The following is a 22,984-nucleotide window of genomic DNA, read 5'->3' on the forward strand; positions in this document are numbered from 1 at the left end:
ATTAAAATGAAATATTTGATCCTTACAGAGTTCTCTATCAATAAAGAGAGTAAACCTAATGAAACACAACATGCGTCCAATTGTTCATACGAGCATACCTTCCTTTTTCTACAAGTGTGTTGACTTGAGCTCTTTTATTGACTTTTGTCTCTTCTATGGTACAAGATTCATCAAATGAACATGATGAAGATCCATCAATAAATCTTTTTATGGGTTCTTTGTGATAATGCATGATCTGTTGATTTACAAAGTTGGGGGTTAGAAATTGCATATATAGATATATAGATCATAGAATATATTATTAATAACGGTTACTATTCTTGTCTCATTTGCAACTATAACTAGAGATAATCAGTGTGAGAAGGCTGTGCAATTGCTTCCTAGTATTTTAATGAATGTGATAATTGTTTAATTAATCAGATCTAACAGTACCAGTTTGCTAATGCAAGGTCCATAATTTAGCTTTTTAATTCTTTTTTGGAGTTGATTGTTATTAGACTCGTTTGAGTTTCTATTCTTGACTAGGTTTTCTTTATCTCGAAATATTTTTGACTATGCTTGATTATAAATTTATCCAATACTTACTCAACATACAAAAGGAGAATGAGATTATATTTGCCATATGTTCTCTAATAATTAAGTTAATAACGTGTCTCGAAATAAAGTAATGCAATAATGATACAATTCATTTAATATTTTACTCTTAAAATTTATGTCTTCATATAAGCGCACTATAAAGTTAGCAAAAGACCACGATGATACCATGTGACAATTGAATTCGAGTATACTAAATTATTATGATCATCTCATCTATATGATTGAATTTAAGACTAGTGGTAGCTCTCGATTAATTGGGGCTTATGCTTAGACTTGGACCCAATCATTCGATTTGAATCTTTTGTTTGAACTGGGTATACCCCCAAGTTAGATGTTGGGTTTGAACATGAAAATCCCTTAGCCTTGACCTAAGCATGAGACATTACTAACCACGTGTCGTTCTTAGGGCCCTCCTTGGAGAGGGCATTTTCGTAATTTCCGTTTAAAAAAAACAGGATGCCCCGTGTTCAAGCCATTTGCGTGGCGTTGCCTCGATCCATCTCGCACCAAACTGCTGCCTGCCCCCATGTTAGCTCCTCCTGGGTCTCTTTTGTAATGGCAGTTCACTTCTCGTCCTCATAGCCTACGCCTTCGCCTTCACGACGGCGTTTTGGAAGAGGCCATGAAGCTGTCTAATCACCATCATCGTCATCGGTGATCCTCCCTCCCTCCCTGGCAGCTTGTTCATTAATTGCAACAATTTAACAAGTTAAATGATTTTAGTCATTCAATTTTAGATTTTGTTTAAATCATTTTTTTTTATATATGTTGATCTATAAATTGAGTTGTTAAATTATTTCAATCTGAAATTAATTATTGCTGTGTTCTGACGACTATATATATATCTATATATATAATGCATTGGCAGGCGGCAGAAGGGAGCACACACCCATCTCCTCAATTGCCTTTTCCTTCTTTTCAATCCCATCGTTTCTTTTCTTAATAATAATATATTTTTTAATAATATATATAATAATTATATATAAAATATTAGTTACACATTAAAAATATTTATCATAATATTAATTGTACACATATTACTAAAATAAAATTATACACTAACTGTCGACGTTTGATTTCGACCGACCGTGATTTGTTTTGGGCCGCGGTGAGTCAATCCAAAAAAAAATACCGAGAAGGAAGGAAGAAAAACCCCCCCAAAGTTCCAAGCGTGTACACCAGAATCTTTTACGTGGTTCGGCCAGAACGATGCCTAGTCCACGGCCGCCATCTGATTATTCTCCCAGAGTGGCGGTATCTGATTATTCTCTTCCCTTTCTATTTCTTGCTCCTCATGGCCCCCTTTATTTCCATTTTTCTTGAGGGACTTTTACAATCTAGATAATATATAAAAATACAGTGTTTGTATAATGGGGGACAAATAGTTCTTACCGCCTTCGCAAGACCGGGAGTGGGATCCTCATTACGAGTGGCATGGGCTGTTACAGATAAAGTGATCGGACCCTACCTCTGACTTCTCAGCAGCTTTGCCGCTCATGCGAGCTGGAGGTTTTAGGCGAGCGACCTAGATGGTCCAGCGATCTGGAGGATATTTCAGGAGCTCGTTAGTCGATTGCTCCGAGCTCGTTGGGGGATTACCGGGAGCTCGCCATACGCTCGCTTTACGAGTTCCGGATCTTTGATGGAGGCTGGACCTTCCTTGACGAGGTCGTCCAGGCCTTCTTGGCCTTGGGTGATTGGGCCGGTCTATCGGACCGAGTCTGGCCCATGCGGGGTGATGCGGGAAATACATATAACATAAGCCCCCCAGTTCGTGGCACGATCTTCGTGCTGGGGACTGACGCGTGCCAGCTGTTCTTCCATCCCTCCAACTTCTGTCCAATCACCTTAAGTCTCGTCGTTCCACGCAGCACGCTTTGTCGGCAGCGCATTTAATGCGCGCCCCCTCCCCATTTCTGCGCATGATTAAACTCGTGGGACCCACAAGCTGTTGTGCGGCCGCTGGATGCGGAGCATGTGATAAGTCGTCGTTCGATCCGACGGTTGGGATGGATCAGGCCGTCAGTATAAATAGTGGGGAGTGTCCACCCGCTTCTTCTTTCACGCTATTTTGAAACTCCCTCAAACCTTTGCCTCCCTGCTTTCTCGTTTTTTCTCTCTCGAGGCCTCCGTTATTGCTGTGCTTTCAGACGTCTGCCGTTCTCGTCCGGTGCTTGGTACGAGTCCCCATTCAGTCGTCAAGCGCAGCTTTTAGGTAAGTTTGTCGTGACTTTCTTCTTCTTCTTGTGAGGCCGTCCACCATTGGTTAGCCGTCGGTGATTTCTCTGGCTTCGTCGATCGATGTCGTTCTCATTTTTGGAGAAACGGCACGATTCGGTTTGTCGTTTGCTGGGCCTTTGGGTCCAATGACCTTAGGATTAGCTTTTCATGGAACACCGGGCTTGCGGCTGCAGCCCCTCCGCCCTAGGCGGTACCCCTTTTGCGAAGCGCTCGGCCTGGAAGACCTAGGGGACGTTTTAGGGTTTTTCTTCTAGTTTCTTGAGGTCTGGTTCGCGACTTGCGACCTGACTGTTCTCTCTTTTCCTTTGTAGATGTCCGACCAACACCGTGGAAATTCAGGTCAAAAGCGCTGCAATTATATCGTAGGAGAAAACGACACTTCGAGCTCCGAAGATTGTCTCATTATGGAGGGCCAAAATCTTGCGGGTGCGAGCTCGGGGTGCAGGGAGGTCGCCGTCCCGACCTCTCGGGAAACCGAGCTGAAGGTTCAAGATCAGATCGCTGGTGGGAGTGCTGATCTTGCGGTCTTCAAGAGATTCTCGTCCAAGGCCAAGCTTCACGAGGTGATGACTTGTGCCCAGGAGTTTCGTCTCCCCAGGACCTGCCAAGTATACATCCCTGCATCGAGCTCCCATGCAGCCTACCCGCTAGCCAATTTCATAGCTATTAGCCCCCAACACCTCGAGTCTGGCTTTAGGTTCCCAATAGCCCCGTACCTTATCGCCCTCTTGAACGACGTCAAGCTCGCCCCCTTCCAACTAACACCGAATTCGTATGCCCAACTTACTTCTTTGGCCGTTTTATTCCTTATAAACAAACTTCCTCTCCCTTCCCCAAAACTGATAAGATTTTTATTTTCTTTCAAAAATGCCAAAAACGGGCTGTATTACCTGGCGGCTCGTCCTTCTCCGTACAAGGCCGCCCTTCCTCAGGGTAAAGCAAAGGGGAAGTCCAACGTGGGCGATTACAAGTCCAGTTGGTTCTTCGTGTCTTGCCCTTCCCTTTCTCTACTTAGGAATTGTAGCTTCGCACTGACCCCTGGTAAGAGAAGATGAGCTCTCACGAATCTTTCCTTTGTTCCGAGAGTGCTTGTTTTAACTTGCTCATGCTTTGATGCAGATTTTGGGGGGAAGAAACCGATTTTATCGGCCGAGGAGACAGATATCCTTGGCAAACTTGTGGCTGCGGAGTCGAGCTCGGAGATTCTTGAACTTTCGGACGAGCTACTTCGCGAATACGAGCTCGCCCCTCCTCTTGGCACCGAGACTATCGAGGGAGATCATTTCAGGGACTTGGGTGCGGAGGTTTTCTCTTCCGGCTTACAGCTCGCTGAGACGAACAGTTCAAGAGAGGAAACCGACCAAGACGATAATATGGTTGATCTCGAGCTCCTCCAACCGAAGCGTCATAGGGCGAGGTCGAGCACTACGTCCTCCATAACCCCGAGCTATAGCTCGCGGGATGGCAGGTCGGAGCAGCCGCAGCCGCAATCATGCCCCCAGCAGCAGCAAACCCAGCAGTCGCGGGGGGGGGCAGCAGGAGCAGCGGCAAAGAACACTGCCCCGTCAGCCCCAACAGTCAAAGCAAGCTCATCTGCAGTTGGGGCATCGGCCCCCTGCCTCCCGAGACCATGGTTCGAGTGGAGCCCGTGGGAAGGAGGTCGCAGTGGAGGTTCGAGACGCTCCTGCTGCCAGCTCGAAACGGAGATCGGACCAGCTGCAACAGGGGGAGGATATCAGGGCCAAACGGCTCAGGGTCCGTGAGAAGGAGCTGGCCGTGGAGGCCCTGCCAGGAGGGGTCTTTGTTGGTCCCCTCCTGGATTCCGTGCCCTATTTCCTGGGTCCGAACTCTAAGCCCCTTGACGACCCGAAGTTAAAGGGAATCCCCCTTTGTGATTTTGTCGCCCGTCACAGCCTGGTGGTAAGTAGGAATTCTTCGTACCTTGGTTTCTTAACCTACTTCTTTTTTTTTTTTTTTTTTAATGAACTAACATTTCTTCTTTTGCAGACTTCTCTTGCTGCCGTGAAGCTCCGAGCTCAATACAAAGATTTTGAGGAGCAGCTTCAGTCGGTGAGCATGTCCCGTCAGGCCGAAATCGCGAAGCTTGAGGACGAGAAGAACGCCCAAAAGGCCGAAATAACGAAGCTCTCGGACGAGAAGAAAGATCTCCAGGTCGAGCTTCTTGCCACTCAAAAGGAGGTGGAGGGTTGCTTGACGCGTCTGAGAATGGAGATCCAGAAGAATAAAGATCTCGACGAGGAGCTTCGCAGGTCGAAGAACATGTGGGAGCAAGCCAACTCCGGGCTCACCGGTGAGCTAAATGGAGCGAAGGCGGAGTTGCGGAGGGCTGAGGAGCGACTCAAATCAACCGAGGCAGAGCTTAGGGCGGCGAAGGAGGAGCGGACACGGGCGGATGATCGTGCCGTCCGATGCGAGGAGCTTGCCAAGAGGACCATTGACGATATAAGGGCGGAGGTCGGAGAGCGGATGGACGCGGCTCGTAGGGAGACCAAATCCGACACCTGCTCAGCATTTCTGTACACCCTTTGGGTGAACCATCCTGAGATGGATTTCTCCTTTTTCGGTGCGCAGGCTGTCGAGAAGGTGGCTCGGTATGCTGCCGAGGCCGCGGAGGATGCTGATGATGCCAATACCCTTGACTCGTTTTTAGTCGCAGCGCAAGCTCCTCAGGTCGGGGCCGAGCTATCCGGGGTCGCCGCGGCTCAGCCTGGTGAGACTGCCAAGGAGCCTCCTGTGGAGGTTGCCGAGGTTTTCCCAGCCGGGATTGTCGAGGTCGATCTCCAGCCGACCATACCTACTGAAGCTCGCCCTGTCGAGGTTGATTCTTCATCTCATAATAAAAAATTGGCATTTTGTGCACGTTGCCTCAGATTTCTTCGCGAATTCAAGTTATCTCTGATGACGATTCTTGAATCATGACTTGAAAGTAACTTCTTCACGGTATAACTTGAAATTTCTTCAACAAAGCTCCCGTATTTTTGAAAGGTCCACTGATAAGGAACTTTTGAGTATGTAACTTGATAATAAACTGTTCGAAAATAGGTCCAGGTAGATCCGGAGTTTTATCAGCTCGTAGACTAACGCTCTTTAACTAGCTCGTTGATGATAGTTGTAATAATCAGCGCGAACACTCATACCTAGGCAATTTCCAGGAAACCCCGTTCGGCATATTTTGACGAAATAACGAGAGCCTTCCCGAGATATATGTAAAGTCGGACGGCCTTGTGATCTTGTCTAACATGCGGTGGCTGAGAAGCTCGTTATAGGGCGTGTGCCTGATAGGTCGCGAATGCTTTATTTTTAGCCAAGTTAAGACGGACCTCAGCTGATAGGGTCCAATACGCAAAGTTTGCTAGGGTATGAGCTTATGCCATGGCCTCGGCCGGCATGTTGAGGCTTTAATAAGTTTTCAATAAATTGGGAGCGAACACTCAGGTAGGTCGCAGACCATGGCTTTAAGCCAAGATAGGAGGACCCCAGCTAGTGAAAGCGCAGCCTGTAGCACCAAGTTATATGTTCAGGCGGGTCATAGAGTGACCCCAGCTAACACACCATGGCTTGTTATTTCGTTTGACTTGTACGGCCGGGATATGTGTCCAGGTAGGTCGCGTTACGTCCTCAGCTAACACCAAGTGGCTTCTACAAGTTTTATTTGAACTGAGAGGGAACACCCAGGTAGGTCGCAGACCATGGCTTTAAGCCAAGATAAAAGGACCTCGGCTAGCGAACCCAAGCTCGGGGTTACTTGTGGAAGTGGTTGCTCAGTAGGTTCCGAACCATGACATAAAGTCAAGATGACTGGTTCTCAGCTCGCAAACCACGACGTGATGGAGGGACCAAGGTAAATGCTCGGTTAAGCCGTTGACCGTAGCGCCGTGGCTAGGTTATTTAGGCATCAGCTCGCAAACCATGGCTTCTCGACCCCTCGTTACGGGGGCATTCAATCGAATACCAATAAGAATAAAGTGTAATGAAAGTTCATAAATTCTGACCAGAATCATGAAAGTCATTCGTAATGAAAAAGACGGAGCATAGGCAAGAACGATTACATTTATCTGAAGTAAGGACGAAGATGTTCTGCGTTCCAAGCTCGTGGGAGAGGGAGACCGTCCATGTTTGCCAGATGATATGCTCCGTTATTCAAATTTTCTTTGATGATAAATGGACCTTCCCAGTTAGGCCCTAAGGTGCCATCGCTTGCCGCCCGTGCTCCTGGTAGTACTAGGCGTAGTACCGGATCTCCGACGTTGTAACGTCGGATTCGGACCTTCCTGTTATAGTATCGTGCCACTCTTTGTTGATAAATGGCGATCCTCACGCGAGCTACATCTCTTGATTCCTCGAGCAGGTCCAGATTAGCCGCCAGTAGCTCGTTATTGCGATCTGAGCTGAAGGTGGCCCTTCGGTGGCTGGCCACTTTATTCTCAGCGGGGATCATAGCCTCCGACCCATACGCCATTGAGAATGGGGTTTCTTCAGTGCTGCTTCGGGCTGTTGTTCGATAGGTCCATAGCACTGTTTGCAGTTCATCCACCCAGGCCCCCTTTCTAGCCTCAAGCTTTGTCTTCAGGGTCTGCTTGATTATTTTGTTGACTGCTTCGACCTGCCCATTGGCCTGGGGGTGATCAACGGCGGTGAAACTCTTTTGAATCCCCATTGACTCGCAGAATTGGATGAATTGCTCGCTGGTAAATTGGGTTCCGTTGTCCGTTACTATTTGCTGTGGCACTCCAAATCTGCAGATTATGTTATCCCATGTAAAAGCTTGTGTCTTCGCACTGGTGATCTGTGCGAGCTCTTTGGCCTCTGCCCATTTGGTGAAGTAGTCAACTGCCACTATGGCATGTTTGCATCCTCCGCGAGCCGTGGGCAGCGGCCCGATTAGATCCATGCCCCAAATGGCAAAGGGCCAAGGGCTGCTCATCTGCTGCAGGTAAGCCGGCGGAGCTCGCGGAACCTTGGCGAACCTTTGGCACTTCTCGCATTTCTTGACCGTCTCTATGGCATCTTACTTCACGGTGGGCCAATAAAACCCTTGTCGGAGGGCCTTTTGTGCCAGAGAGAGTGCCCCTGCATGATTACCGCAGTGGCCTGCATGAATTTCTTCTAGCACAGACTGGCAATCGGTGCCGTCAATGCACCTCAGGAGTGGGGCTGAGAATCCCCTCTTGTACAGTCTTTCATCGTAGATGCAATATCGGGCGGCTTGAGCTCGCAGGCGACGTGCTTCCAGCTTGTCTTCCGGTAGTTTCCCGTCTTGCAGATATTCCAAGATGGGGGTCATCCATGAGTTTTGGGGCACCGTGATCAGTAGCGTTTCATCTCGTTGTTCTGTGCTCGGGGTGGCCAAAAAATCGACAGGTATGTCCCCCAAGAATTCTGCGTCCCGGGCAGTTGCTAGGCGAGCCAGAGCGTCCGCATGAGAGTTCTGGGAACGGGGGATTTGATGCATTTCATATTTTTCGAAAGTGGCTAAAAGTTCGCGTGCCTTCTGTAAGTATGCTGCCATCTTCGTGTCTCTGGCCTGGTATTCTCCCCGCACCTGGTTGACAACTAGTTGAGAGTCGCTGAAGATCTCCAAGAATTCAGCTCGTATTTCCTTTGCCAAGCGGAGTCCTGCTAGTAAGGCTTCATACTCGGATTCATTATTGGTGGCTAAAAAACCGAACCTCAGGGCGCAGAGGATTTTGTGACCTTCGGGGCTTATTAGCATAACCCCGGCTCCCGCTCCTTGTTCGTTCGATGATCCATCGACGTATAGTTCCCAGGACGGTCCTTTCAGGTTTTCCGGCTCTTCGTCAATTGGCCCAGTAAACTCGGCAATGAAGTCTGCCAACGCTTGACCCTTTATCGCCGTCCTTGGTTTGTACTTTATGTCGAACTGAGCGAGCTCAATAGACCATTTTAGTAAACGACCTGAGGTATCCGGTTTTTGGAGGATTTGTTTCAATGGGTATTTGGTCAGGACTTCGATCTCATGAGCTTGAAAATAGGGTCGCAGCTTCCTCGACGCCACTATTAGACAGTAAGCTAATTTTTCGATTGGTGCGTACCTTGTTTCTGCATCGATTAGGCTTTTGGAGACGTAATAAATGGGGTGCTGCACCCCTTCTTCCCCCCGAACGAGGGCCGCGCTGAGAGCCTGTTGGGATACTCCTAAGTACAAGGTCAACCTCTCTCCCTCCTTAGGTTTGGCGAGCAGCGGGGCCCGTCCCATGTACTCCTTTAGTTGTTGGAATGCGAACTCGCATTCTTCTGTCCATCTGAAGTCTTTCTCCTTTTTTAGAAGCTCGAAGAACAGGGCACACTTGTCAGTTGCCTTTGAAATGAAACGGCTCAGAGCCGCGACCTGACCATTGAGGCTTTGCACCTCCTTCTTTCTTATAGGCGACCTCATGTCGAGCAGAGCCTTAATTTTGTCTGGGTTGGCTTCAATGCCTCTGTTGTTTACCATAAACCCAAGAAATTTTCCAGAGGCTACACCGAAGGCGCACTTGAGCGGGTTGAGCTTCATCTGATATTTCCTGAGGACTCCAAACGTTTCTCTTAGATCGGAAACGTGGTCCGTCACTTGCTCGGATTTTACCAGCATGTCGTCAACGTATACTTCCATGGTTTTTCCGATCAGTGTTTCGAACATCGTATTGACCAGCCTCTGGTAGGTCGCGCCAGCATTCTTCAATCCAAAGGGCATGACCTTGTAACAATAGAGCCCCCGGTCGGTTATGAATGAGGTGTGCTCTTGGTCCGTTGGGTTCATGGGGATTTGGTTGTAGCCTGAATAGGCATCCATGAAACTGAGGAGGCGGTGACCAGCCGTTGCATCTACGAGCTGATCGATTCTGGGGAGGGGAAAGCTGTCTTTAGGACAGGCCTTGTTCAGGTCGGTGAAGTCGATGCAGGTCCTCCACTTCCCGTTTTTCTTTTTTACTAGGACCGGGTTGGCCACCCAGACCGGATAGTGGGCTTCCTTGATGAAATTATTCGCCAAGAGTTTGTCCACTTCTTCTTTAAGAGAGGTATAACGCTCCGGAGTCATTGGCCTCCTCTTCTGGCGCACTGGCCTGTAGCCTGGATCTACGTTGAGCCTGTGTGACATGACTTCTGGGGCGATTCCCACCATATCTTCGTGGTTCCATGCGAATACATCAAGGTTAGCTTTAAGGAAATCTGTAAGTTGGGATTTTACCTCGGGGGCTAGACTCTTGCCTAGCTTGAGGTGACTTTCCTCGTCTGCCTCGCCAACTGAGATATCTTCGAGCTCTTCCATGGGATCGGTGGGCTTTTCGCAGTCGACCTCGCGTGGATCCAGGTCCTCCCATCGGCCGGTTGATCGCGGGCCGACTTTTGCTATGATATTTACTTTCTTTCCCTTTGCTCCCATTTTCAGGGCGTCCTCATAGCAACGTCTTGCGAGGTGCTGCTCGCCTCGTACACACCCTACACCGTCGGGGGTCGGGAATTTCACCGTAAGCGACCTGGTTGAGGTCACTAGATCCAGGTCGTTCATCGCCGGCCTTCCGAGTACGACGTTGTATGCTGAGGGGCAGTCAATTATTAGGAATTCTGCCAAAGTAGTGGCCTGGCAGTTCGCATCCCCGATGGTGAGGGGAAGGCTGATCCGACCGACGGGAATCACTGCGTCTCCCGTGAACCCATAGAGTGGCTCTGGGGACGAACCCAACTGTTCCGGTCCCAAACCCATCTGGTCGAAGCATGCTCTGTACATTACATTTACCGAGCTGCCCGTGTCCACCATTATCCTCCGCACTTCGGAGTTGCCGACCTGGGCTCGTATAACGAGTGCGTCGTTGTGCGGCCAATGGACGTCTCTGGCGTCTTCTTCCGAGAAAAACATCTTCTCTGGGATTGGGTTACCCCTAGGCCGCTTCGCGGGAACCGGCTGTTCGCCCGATCTCGCTAGCAAGACATGGTTGGCCTCTCGTATGTATTTGTCGCGGGATTTGTGGGAGGAACCAGCGAGGTGGGGCCCGCCATGGATCGTGTAGATGGTTCGTACAGCCGGTGCTTGGTCGTCATCGGTGGGAGGCTGCTGCTGTACCGACGGCTGGCTTGGTTGATTAGTCGGCCGCACCACGTAATCTTTCAAGCGACCTCTTCTTATCAGATCTTCGATGGCGTCCCTTAGGGCCCAGCATTCCGAGGTGTTATGACCCGCCTCGTTGTGGTACGCGCAAAATTTTTCTTTGTTTCGGAATTTGTTTGGGGTTCTTAACGGGTTGGGCTTCCCGAATTCCTCTTTGTTCCTTTCGATGGCGAAGATCCTTTCTTGGGGGTCTGACAGGGCACAGTAGCTGTCAAAGCGCTGTGATCTATGAGGTCGCTCATCTCCCTCTGCCTTCCGAGCTCGCTTGAACACTTCATTGCTCGAGCGCTCCCCCCGAGCTTCTCTTCCGGCGTCTCCGTTGTGCCTTCTCTTATTCTGGCTGGAGCCCCCAACTTCTTCTCTCGACCCGACGGGCTTCTTCGTCCCGAAGGCGTCTTCCCATCGGATTTCCTTGGAAGCTCGTTCATAGAATTCCCCCAGGTCTTTGACCGGGGTTCGGTAGATGCTCTCGTAGAGCTTTCCGTCTTTTCGGAGGCCGGCGGAGATCGCCGTTAGGATACTTTCATCCGAGGGATCCTCGACGTTGCTCACCTCGCGCCTGAACCTGGCGATGTAATCCCTTAATGGTTCGTTTGCTTTCTGGAATACGGTGGCGAGGTGGCAAGGTGGCGCGAGCTGCCTCCTTAGAGCCCTGTATTGGTTAAGGAACCTCTGTTGGCACTCCTCCCAGCTGTTGATGCTACGAGGCGGAAGGCTCCTGAACCAAGCTCGGGGGATGTCTCCTAAGATTGCTGGGAAGGCGCGACATTTAGCCAGCGAGCTGGTTGTCTGTAGATCCATTTGCACGTTGTACGCATCCAGGTAATCATAGGGGTCGCTGTCCCCATTATATTGTGGCATGCTCGGGACCTTAAACCTCCGAGGCAGGGGTTCGAGCTCAATTTCTCTGGCGAACGGCGTCCTATCCCCACGGCCATTATTCTGGCTGCGGACTCCTTGTCGTTCCTCCAGCTGTCGCACCCTCTGATACAGCTCTTCCACAGTTGAGTCCGGTCCTACTGATTGCTGGGCTTGCGATCGCCTGCTTCTTTCTCGGACTGGGGAGCGGTGAATTGGGGACGGGTAGTTATCCCCGATATCTTCTTCCGCGAGTGGGTGTCTCTCCTCCCGCGGTTGGCGGACCCTGCGAGGCGACGCCGGTGGGTCGTGGACAGCCCGTGTTTGAGCTTGGGCCAGAATTCTGACCGCGTCAGCGAGTTGCATTACCGTATTCTCCAATGCTTCCTGGCGCTGTTGCCAGTCCCGGATCGTCCCTGTCCCGGTGATTTGGACAGTAGGCTGGACAGGGAATCGTGGTGGTATGCCGGGAGCGTCTCCGGCGGGCGGCGGCAAAGGAGTATCGGCTGTCGGGGCAATGGGTCCTCCATTTGGTGGTAAGTCTCGTGGTCGGTCGTGGTGATTTTCAGGTGGGTCGACCGTCGCCTCGGAACTTCTAGTATTCCTTCCTCTAGCTATGGCTATTGATCAGAGCGGCCCCTTCCTCTAGCGCCAAAATGTCGACGTTTGATTTCGGCCGACCGTGATTCGTTTTGGGCCGCGGTGAGTCAATCCAAAAAAAAATACCGAGAAGGAAGGAAGAAAAACCCCCCCAAAGTTCCAAGCGTGTACACCAGAATCTTTTACGTGGTTCGGCCAGAACGATGCCTAGTCCACGGCCGCCATCTGATTATTCTCCCAGAGTGGCGGTATCTGATTATTCTCTTCCCTTTCTATTTCTTGCTCCTCATGGCCCCCTTTATTTCCATTTTTCTTGAGGGACTTTTACAATCTAGATAATATATAAAAATACAGTGTTTGTATAATGGGGGACAAATAGTTCTTACCGCCTTCGTAAGACCGGGAGTGGGATCCTCATTACGAGGGGCATGGGCTGTTACAGATAAAGTGATCGGACCCTACCTCTGACTTCTCAGCAGCTTTGCCGCTCATGCGAGCTGGAGGTTTTAGGCGAGCGACCTGGATGGTCCAGCGATCTGGAGGATATTTCAGGAGCTCATTAGTCGATTGCTCCGAGCTCGTTGGGGGATTACCGGGAGCTCGCCATACGCTCGCTTTACGAGTTCCGGATCTTTGATGGAGGCTGGACCTTCCTTAACGAGGTCGTCCGGGCCTTCTTGGCCTTGGGTGATTGGGCCGGTCTATCGGACCGAGTCTGGCCCATGCGGGGTGATGCGGGAAATACATATAACACTAACTTTAACATATTATATTTTTACTTAAAATTTCTTAAATAACTACTTTTTATATTAAAATTTATATTTATAAAAAAATTCTTATATTTTATATTTTCATTTTATATAAAAAATATTTCTCATTTTCGTTCTCATGCAACCTAAATTTTGATTACACAATTAAATTTAATTTTTAAACTAATTTAATTCTTATATTTTGACCTTTTTTTGAGTTTTTTTGTTATTTCAATTATACATCTGAATTTATATTTTTGAGCTAATTTATTACATTTACTTTTATGTGTAAAAAAAATAAAATAAAATGATAAAATACATGTTATATTCTATTCAAATAAAGTATAAGAATTAAATTAATTTAAAAATATAAATTTAAATGTGTAATAGAAATAATAAAAATTTAAGTTATCACATTAAAAATTGAAATATAAAAATTAAATAAAATTAAAAATATAAATTTAATAGAGTATTTAAAAAAATTGAATAATCATAAAACAAACATTTACATAGACAAAAGTAAAGTATTGGTGAGAGAGATGTGGTGGAGGGTGAAAGAGGGAGTGAGAGTGTGTGTGGCCATTCACTCTCTCCCCCCTGTCCCTGTGTAGTGTATATATACATGCACACGGAGGCACGCACATGAATATAGATCTTTGCTTGTTGATTCAAGAAGAGTAGTTGTGGTATTTCCTCCTCCTTCAACTCCAACAATTGGTAATTAAGATATCACCCACCCGGCCCCATCGATCTTCTTCCTGAGAAAACCCAACTCAACTGTTTGTGCTTCTCAAGTAAAATGAATATGTATATATATATATATATGATATGATATGAAGATCTTTTTCTGGGTTCTTAATTAATTCTGTGTAAGTTTTATACAAATCACGATCTATATATATATTGATCTACAGCTGGGTGATAGAAATTGCATGTTGATCGATTGAGAACCGAAAGCCAACAAGACTGGGACTCATTGCTTCTACTCAAGAAGCAAAGGTCCTTCCATCATCAATTCCCAATCTATATATATATATATATATATGCATTGATTCGGAAGAATTTTTATACTCAAAGATGAGAATGACCAATTGGCCATGCTTCTCTTAATTCTATCTGTTTTCCAATTCTACAGGTCCCATTAATTCCAAAGTTCAAACAAAAGAAGGCTGGAAAGAATGCGAATGATGGTGAACTTGAGAGGTCTGTGCAGTGCAGCAATCGGATTTGGGTGGAATCACACCTATGAGTGGCATGCTAATCCAAATTTTCTTTCTATCGAGAATATCAAGTGAAATAGAGTAAGAAAAATTGAAAGGAACACATAAATATTTATATGGTTCGGTCATTAGGGCTAATTTGGCTAAATTATTTTTTAGGAGCATTTAAGTAGTTGATAGTGTTTAAGTTGAGTAGCATTTAAACTGATAACATATTTAGGTAGATATACTTTTAAGCTATCAGTGAATATTTATGTATTTGGTTTGTAAAAATTGATAAATTATCAAAATTTGACAAAAAGACTAAAATAGACATATTATTCAATAATAGAAATAAAAGTAAAAATATATTAAATTTTAATACAAAAAATTAAATATATTAATATAACATACATTAATATTTATAATATATATGTTAACATATATACATATATATTTAACTATATATAATATATATATATATAGTGAACGAACAATGAAGACAATGAGATTGGCAAATGGAGACAACAAGATTGGCAAATGAGGGCAACGGCAACTGTGAGAGGAGGCAGTGATGAAGGCCATGGAGGCAGCAGATGACAGGCCACGGAGGCAGCAGATGACAGGCCTGGGCGATGGACGACAAGCTGGGACAACAACGACGACTGGGGTGCTGGACGACGAGCGACAAAGACAGCAAGGGTGACAGCGAGGGTGATTGTAACAGACGACGCGACTGTGGCTGTCGAAGAAGGTCTGGCAGCAGGGGTAATGGCGTTGCAGAAAATGAAGAAGATAGGGGTATGGGTTGGAAATATGAAGAATCTATGAGGGTAAATTCGTAAATGAATCGATTAACTTAGCTTTTAAAATATAGAGCTTTTACAAAAGCTGACCCCATGTAGCTTTCTTCAAACGTTGTTAGAGTAGCATTTAAGCTACCCAGCATAAAAATTGTTGAATACATCCAAACACTATACTAATTTTTTTAATAACTTATAAGTTATTAATACAACTTATATACGGTCAAACCGTTTTGCCAAACTAAGCATAGATGTGATTTAGATGGTGTTTGGCTTACCCTTTTCTAAAATAGGTTTGAAGTTTTTCTACTTAAGAAAAAGCCGTCAAACTTTAAACTTAACTACCATTTAAGTTAATAATGTATTTAGATAAATATATTTTAAACTGTTACTTATATAATGATATATTTGGTTTGAAAATGCTAATAATCTGTTAAAATTTAATAAAAAGATTAAAATAGATATGTTACTGAATAATTTAAATAAAATTATTAATTTTTAATAAAAATAAATTATAAATTGATGCTTAACTAATAAATTTTTTATTATTAAATATTGATAAATTATATATAATTATTAAAAAATATATATTTTATAAAAATATTAAATTAGTAGTGGCTGAAAATTTTTTAAAAAATGAAGGATAAAATAATCATTTACTTGGTCACGTCAACTTATTTAGTAGCAATTTTTTTAAAAGTTGATGGGTGATAGTTTTTTTTTTAAAAGGTGATGCATGAGTATTTAAGTTATATAGCTTAAATACTGTTTGTTAAAGTCATCTATTTATAATAAATAAGTTGGGTAACTTAAAGCTACTAGACCAGCTTATAAGCTGTCAAACCGCTTAGCCAAACGGACTGTAAATTGCAGTCAAAATAGGCAGCCCAAAAATGCAAAGCCTTCCTCCGGCTCTCACCCTCTCCCTCTCAACCTTCTCTCAATCTCCACCCTCTCTCTCTCTCTCTCACCAGCAGCAGTGGCGTCCTCACCAGCAGCGGCGGCGGCTGTAGTTTATACATGCACACAGAGGCGCGCACATCAATATAGATCTTTGCTTGCTGGTTACAAGTCTCTGTAGACTACATCAATATAGAACTTTGCTTGTTGATTCAAGAAGAGTTGTGGTATTTCCTTCAACTCCTACAATTGGTAAGATATCACCCCCATCTTCTTCCTGAGAAAACCCAACTCAACTGTTTGTGCTTCTCTAACAAAATGAATATATATGATATGAAGATCTTTGTCTGGGTTCTTAATTCTGTGTAAGTTTTAAACATGATCTATTGACCTACAGCTGGGTGATAGAAATTGCATGTTGATCGATTGAGAACCAAAAGCTCAACAGGCCTTGTTCTAACAAATATTTTTCTTTTAATTTTATTTTTCATTTTCCCCAAAGACTTGCTGGATTTACTTTTCTCCATGGTTCATTCTTGTATTATCATCTGAGTGCTCCTTTTATTCCATTTCTTCGATGGAAGAATGGTGCAGATGATGTACTCTCCAACTGGTAAGATATTTCCATAAGCTTTTTTCCCCTGAAAATAGAGACATTTTCCTGGAGCTTTTCCAGAAAATGAAAATATCTTCTGGGTTCATGAAACTGAAACTCTTCTCTCTTCTTTTGCTCTTGAATTTCCCAAAACCTGTAGCTTCATACATGTCAATATACTGAATAGAAATCATATAGGTGTTGGGTTTGCCTGAAAGATTGATAAATGAACAGAAATCATGAGAAAAAAACCCAAGTAATTTCTTCTTTTTTTAATTTCCATGTTCAGCTGGTTTGCTCATTTTGAACATTCTGGCTGAAATCAGACAGAGAAAGGGGGAAATAAATCGAATTCTGATCTTTCTGTTCTGAATTGGGGCTTAAGGAAATCATTATTTTGGGTGGATGAATGACGAAGTAAAATGGGAAAGGGATGGTATCTTGTGTTCTTTATGAACTTGGTTTTTCTGGCAAGTATATGTAACTCTTAGATTTGATCACAATGGAAGCTTAAAGTTCAACACTATTTGAGCTTTAACAGTAGTTAACACTGTTGATTATCCTGGCAAGTTCTTCTTTGTGTTGAGAAATATAACATTAGATTAGAGCATAGTGGCAACTGATATATTTAATAGTGTAGAAAATTAGACACATGGATTTTACATAGAAAACCCCTGAACAAATTAGGGTAAGAACCATGGACAAGAATAGAAAAATTTACTATGAAAAATAATAGAAGTTTTCCCTCTAAATCACAAGAAGATAACACCAACAATCTCTCTTAAAAATAGGAAAAAACGCTCTTAATAATTCTTTCTAACTCTATTTTTCTCTCTGACAGTAGGATATTGGGATACTTAACAAATGCGCTGGAGAGGCCAATTTATAGGCCTCCCTTATGCATTTAAAACACGTTGCTAGCAAGGGTGGCATCGCATGGACAGCTTATTCAAAGCTATCCAAGTGAACATCTTCTCCTTTCAATTTCGCTGCCTCCAATTCTTCTCTCCAGAACAATCTTTATAATATTATAATCTTTATAACAGTCTTTACAATCTTCACACCATTTTTTCTTCATTGCCATTCCATGTTCTTATGTCTCTGCTAGGCCACTATAGGTGAATTTGCATCTCTAAAATCTTATTTGCCGATATGTTCTTTATTTCAAAACTCTCTAGCCAATTGTGCCTTCATTTCTTTATTTTGATCTTTGTTGGGGCATGTTACCAACATGTCGTCTACATACAACAGTTCACCAAACATCTTGAAATATACACAAGGGTCTGCATTATGTTGTATCCAAAACTCATGATGAAGGAATCAAATCTCTTATACCAACATCTCAATGCCTGTTTGAGATTGTATAGAGATTTGTTCAACTTGCAAATCAAGTTCTCTTTTCCTTTTTCTTCAAAACCCTCTGGTTGAGCATATATATTTCTCTTCAAGATCTCCATGAAGAAAAGTAGTCTTCACAAGGAGATGACAACAACAAGGAGATGACAACTTTTTCTCTAAATCACAAGGAGATGACAACTTTTTCTCTAAATCACAAGGAGATGACAACAACAATCTCTCTTGAAAATAAGAAAAAAAAAACTCTTAATAATTCTTTCTAATTCTCTATTTTTCTCTATAATAATAAGGTACTGGGATACTTAATAAATGAAGTGCGTGGTGCTGCATGGACAACTCGTTCAAAGCTGTCCAAGTGCACATCTTATCGTTTCAATTTCACTGCCTCCAATTCTTCTCTCCAAAACAATCTTTATAATATTATATGTGTGCAGCCGTAATTTTTGACATTTAGGCACGACACTTTTGACATTTCATTTCATCACTTTGTGGAAAATCAACTTAATCCGTTGCAGGGACGACAAGGTGGTATCGACGATGTTGGATATTTTGGTTGCACTGATTGCGGGAGCTTTTACTCTGTGTGCAGCTATTATACAAGGTCCGTCCAAGACACTTAAACCTATATTAGCTAAACTTAAACGTCCTGGAGCTAGTTTTGGTTCTGTAATGGTCATCTTCTAACTTAAATCTAATAAAAATTTGAATATTAGCTACTTGAAGTGTACTTTTATGTGTGAACATGCCATACATTCATGTCATTTTCTTGCAAAATCTAGGGTTTATCTTGCTTGAAGTCATAAGAATGTGAGATTCATACTGAAGAACAGAATGGGTTTATTGATTCTTGAAATCAGGGCTAGAAAATTCCCTCACATAATTGAATGGTGGAACATTCTTAAAGAGTATATAGTTTAATTGTACTATAAACATTATGGTCCATTTTGCTTGATTTTTAGATACTTGAATAAGAATATGATTGTTCCTTTTCTTGTCATTTTTGTAGGACCATTGGCTGCCCGTGGCAACAAGAAAAGTAATGGTCATCCCAAGAAGAGTAATGGTGAGTTTGATACATTAATGGGTTATAGTTCTTTTGTTTGTTGTGACTTATTAAAAGACACAATCAATCTTTTTTGTTTTCTCCTAAGTTCAATCAACTCTTTTTAATCTATGATAGGATGTTCACTTGCAAGTTTAATGTTAGATTCTAACAAATATAATATTTTCTTTCAACAGGCACAGAAGCCAACAGGGACGATACAGGTAACAATGCATATAAGTGGCGTTTAATTGATCAATCATTATGAATGCATGTTGTTAAGTGCAGGAAATATTTTTCAGCATCTAGAAATGCCATAAGCTTTTCCATGTGGCACAGAGTTCTTCTTAGACACCAGGAACAACCCCTTTTTTTTTGTAGTGTGGCTTTGTGATTTGCTTTGTCATTTTCTTGCAAAATCTAGGGTTTATCTTGCTTGAAGTTATAAGAATGTGAGATTCATACTGAAGAACAGAATGGGTTTATAGATTCTTGAAATCAGGGCTAGAAAATTCCCTCACAAAGCTGAATGGTGGACATTCTTAAAGAGTATATAGTTTAATTGTACTATAAACATTATGGTCCATTTTGCTTGATTTTTATATACTTGAATAAGAATATAATTGTTCCTTTTCTCATCATTTTTGTAGGAATATTAACCAACCGTAGCAACAAGAAGAGTAATGGTCATCCCAAGAAGAGTAATGGTGAGTTTGATACATTAATGGGTTATAGTTCTTTTGTTGTTGTGACTTATTAATAGAAACAATCAATTTTTTTTGTTTTCTCCTAAGTTCAATCAACTATTTTTAATGTATGATAGGATGTTCATTTGTAAGTTTAATGTTAGATCCTAACAAATACAGTATTTTCTTTCAACAGGCACAAAAGCTAACGAGGACGATGCAGGTAACAATGCATATAACTAGCATTTAATTGATCATTATGAATGCATGTTGTTAAGCACAGGAAATATTTTCCAGCATCTATAAACGCTGTAAGCTTTTCCCTGGGCACAAGTTTCTTCTTAGACACCCGAAACAACCCCTTTTTTTGTAATGTGGCTTTGTGATTTGCTTTGTCGTTTTCTTGCAAAATCTAGGCTTTATCTTGCTTGAAGTCATAAGAATGTGAGATTCATACTGAAGAACAGAATGGGTTTATAGATTTTTGAAATCAGGGTTAGAAAATTCCATCACATAGCTAAATGGTGGAACATTCTTAAGGAGTATATAGTTTAATTGTACTATAAACATTATGGTCCATTTTGCTTGATTTTTAGATACATGAATAAGAATATGATTGTTCCTTTTCTTGTCATTTTTGTAGGAATATTAACCGACCATAGCAACAAAAAGAGTAATGGTCATCCCAAGAAGAGTAATGGTGAGTTTGATACATTAATGGGTTATAGTTCTTTTGTTTGTTGTGACTTATTAATAGAAACAATCATTCTTTTTTGTTTTCTCCTAAGTTCAATCAACTATTTTTAATGTATGATAGGATGTTCATTTGCAAGTTTAATGTTAGATCCTAACAAATACAATATTTTCTTTCAATAGGCACCAAAGTCAACGGGGACGATGCAGGTAACAATGCATATAACTAGCGTTTAATTGATCATTATGAATGCATGTTGTTGAGCACAGGAAATATTTTCCAGCATCTAGAAACGCCATAAGCTTTTCCCTGTGGCACAGGATTCTTCTTAGACACTAGAAACAACCCCTTTTTTTTTTGTAATGTGGCTTTGTGATTTGCTTTGTCATTTTCTTGCAAAATCTAGGGTTTATCTTGCTTGAAGTCACAAGAATGTGAGATTCATACTGAAGAATAGAATAGGTTTATGGATTCTTGAAATCAAGGCTAGAAAATTCCATCACATAGCTGAATGGTGGAACATTCTTAAGGAGTATATAGTTTAATTGTACTATAAACATTATGGTCCATTTTGCTTGATTTTTAGATACTTGAATAAGAATATGATTGTTCCTTTTCTCATCATTTTTGTAGGAATATTAACCAACCGTAACAACAAGAAGAGTAATGGTCATCCCAAGAAGAGTAATGGTGAATTTGATACATTAATGGGTTATAGTTCTTTTGTTTGTTGTGACTTATTAATAGAAACAATCAATCTTTTTTGTTTTCTCCTAAGTTCAATCAACTATTTTTAATGTATGATAGGATGTTCATTTGCAAGTTTAATGTTAGATCCTAACAAATACAATATTTTCTTTCAATAGGCACAGAAGCCAACGAGGACGATACAGGTAACAATGCATATAACTGGAGTTTAATTGATCATTATGAATGCATGTTGTTAAGTGCAGGAAATATTTTCCAGCATCTAGAAGTGCCAAAAGCTTTTCCCTGTGGCATAGGGTTCTTCTTAGACACCGAAAACAACCCCTTTTTTTTGTAGTGTGGCTCTGTGATTTGCTTTGTCATTTTCTTGCAAAATCTAGGGTTTATCTTGCTTGAAGTCGTAAGAATGTGAGATTCATACTGAAGAACAAAATGGGTTTATAGATTCTAGAAATCAGGGCTAGAAAATTCTCTCACATAGCTGAATGGTGGAACATTCTTAAAGAGTATATAGTTTAATTGTACAATAAACATTATGGTCCATTTTGCTTGATTTTTAGATACATGAATAAGAATATGATTGTTCCTTTTCTCGTCATTTTTGTAGGAATATTAACCAACTGTAACAACAAGAAGAGTAATGGTCATCCCAAGAAGAGTAATGGTGAGTTTGATACATTAATGGGTTATAGTTCTTTTGTCTGTTGTGACTTATTAATAGAAACAATCAACTCTTTTTCATGTATGATAGGATGTTCATTTGCAAGTTTAATGTTAGATCCTAACAAATACAATATTTTCTTTCAATAGGCAAAAAAGCCAACAGGGACGATATAGGTAACAACGCATATAATTGGCGTTTAATTGATCATTATGAATGCATGTTGTTAAGCTCAGGAAATATTTTCCAGCATCTAGAAATGCCATAAGCTTTTCCCCGTGGTACAGGGTTCTTCTTACACACCGGAAACAACCCTTTTTTGTTTGTAGTGCGGCTTTGTGATTTGCTTTATTTTGTATCTGATGTTGTTAGGCTATCTCCAATAATGTTCTCTATCTCATTTTTTATTATATTATAAAGAATTCACTCTCAAAATTATGTCTGCTCTAACAACACTTCAATTATCTTGTTTATTGACTCCCTATTTTATTTATTTTTTAATAAAAATTAGTTTTATTTATTTTAAAATACACATAATCAAACACTTCTTATTTTTTTTGGGCGGGGGGCAGATGAAGCTAACCAAAAATTAGCGTCACTTAAGGAGGCGGCTAAGAATCTGACGCAAAAAGGGAAGAAGATTCGGAGGAAACAGCATGAAGTAGTCAACTCTTATAGAAGCCAAGTTACAGCACTCATGCTACTTAGCCTATTTTATGGCGTTGCCTCTATCTATCTCCAACTAAGTTACACCGATGAGGTTAAGATGACAATTCTCTTCTTCTTTGCCTTCGGGGTTGCCCTTAGGACGGCATTGACGAAGCTCGAGAAAATATCTCAGTTGACTGGGGACCTCAGGACAGGGCGGAAAGATTTGCAGGAGCGAGTCAAAGCTTTTAAAGGATTATTTGGAAAGCGTTCGGATCAGATAGATAGGCAAATTGCGGGGCTGGAGAAAGCCATGGCTGAGGCCATGGAGCTATCTAAATCAATATATAAGCAGGCCAACTCATTCGATCTTTTCCCGCTCCCTCTCGCAGCTTGTGCAGTTGCATGTGGGCGCTGTATCCCTGGTCTTTCCCTCTTGCAGTTTGTGCAGTTGCTTATGGGCTCTGTTTTCCTCTGGTGGCTCGCCTCTACGCATCCCACTGTAAGAGCTACATCTAT

General features: G+C 42.7%; 2 protein-coding genes across 2 annotated transcripts in view; both read left to right on the forward strand.

Moving 5' to 3' along the window:
• LOC127797980 (uncharacterized) overlaps window positions 1-22,984 on the forward strand; it is a 78,197-nt gene that overhangs the window by 49,224 nt on the left and 5,989 nt on the right. The gene's annotated exons all lie outside the window — the stretch shown is intronic.
• The window catches only part of LOC127797976 (uncharacterized), a 40,775-nt gene that overhangs the window by 17,331 nt on the left and 460 nt on the right, over window positions 1-22,984 (forward strand). The window contains exons 2-12 of the mRNA XM_052331223.1: window positions 18,542-18,627; window positions 19,033-19,089; window positions 19,266-19,292; window positions 19,719-19,775; window positions 19,951-19,977; window positions 20,398-20,454; window positions 20,631-20,657; window positions 21,082-21,138; window positions 21,315-21,341; window positions 21,764-21,820; window positions 22,390-22,967. Of these exons, the coding sequence (XP_052187183.1) occupies window positions 18,564-18,627; window positions 19,033-19,089; window positions 19,266-19,292; window positions 19,719-19,775; window positions 19,951-19,977; window positions 20,398-20,454; window positions 20,631-20,657; window positions 21,082-21,138; window positions 21,315-21,341; window positions 21,764-21,820; window positions 22,390-22,967 (1,035 nt within the window). The 5' untranslated portion in view covers window positions 18,542-18,563. The remainder of the gene's footprint in view (window positions 1-18,541; window positions 18,628-19,032; window positions 19,090-19,265; window positions 19,293-19,718; window positions 19,776-19,950; window positions 19,978-20,397; window positions 20,455-20,630; window positions 20,658-21,081; window positions 21,139-21,314; window positions 21,342-21,763; window positions 21,821-22,389; window positions 22,968-22,984) is intronic.

Source organism: Diospyros lotus, chromosome 3 (genome assembly GCF_014633365.1).
Source record: "Diospyros lotus cultivar Yz01 chromosome 3, ASM1463336v1, whole genome shotgun sequence".
Classification (NCBI taxonomy): domain Eukaryota; kingdom Viridiplantae; phylum Streptophyta; class Magnoliopsida; order Ericales; family Ebenaceae; genus Diospyros; species Diospyros lotus.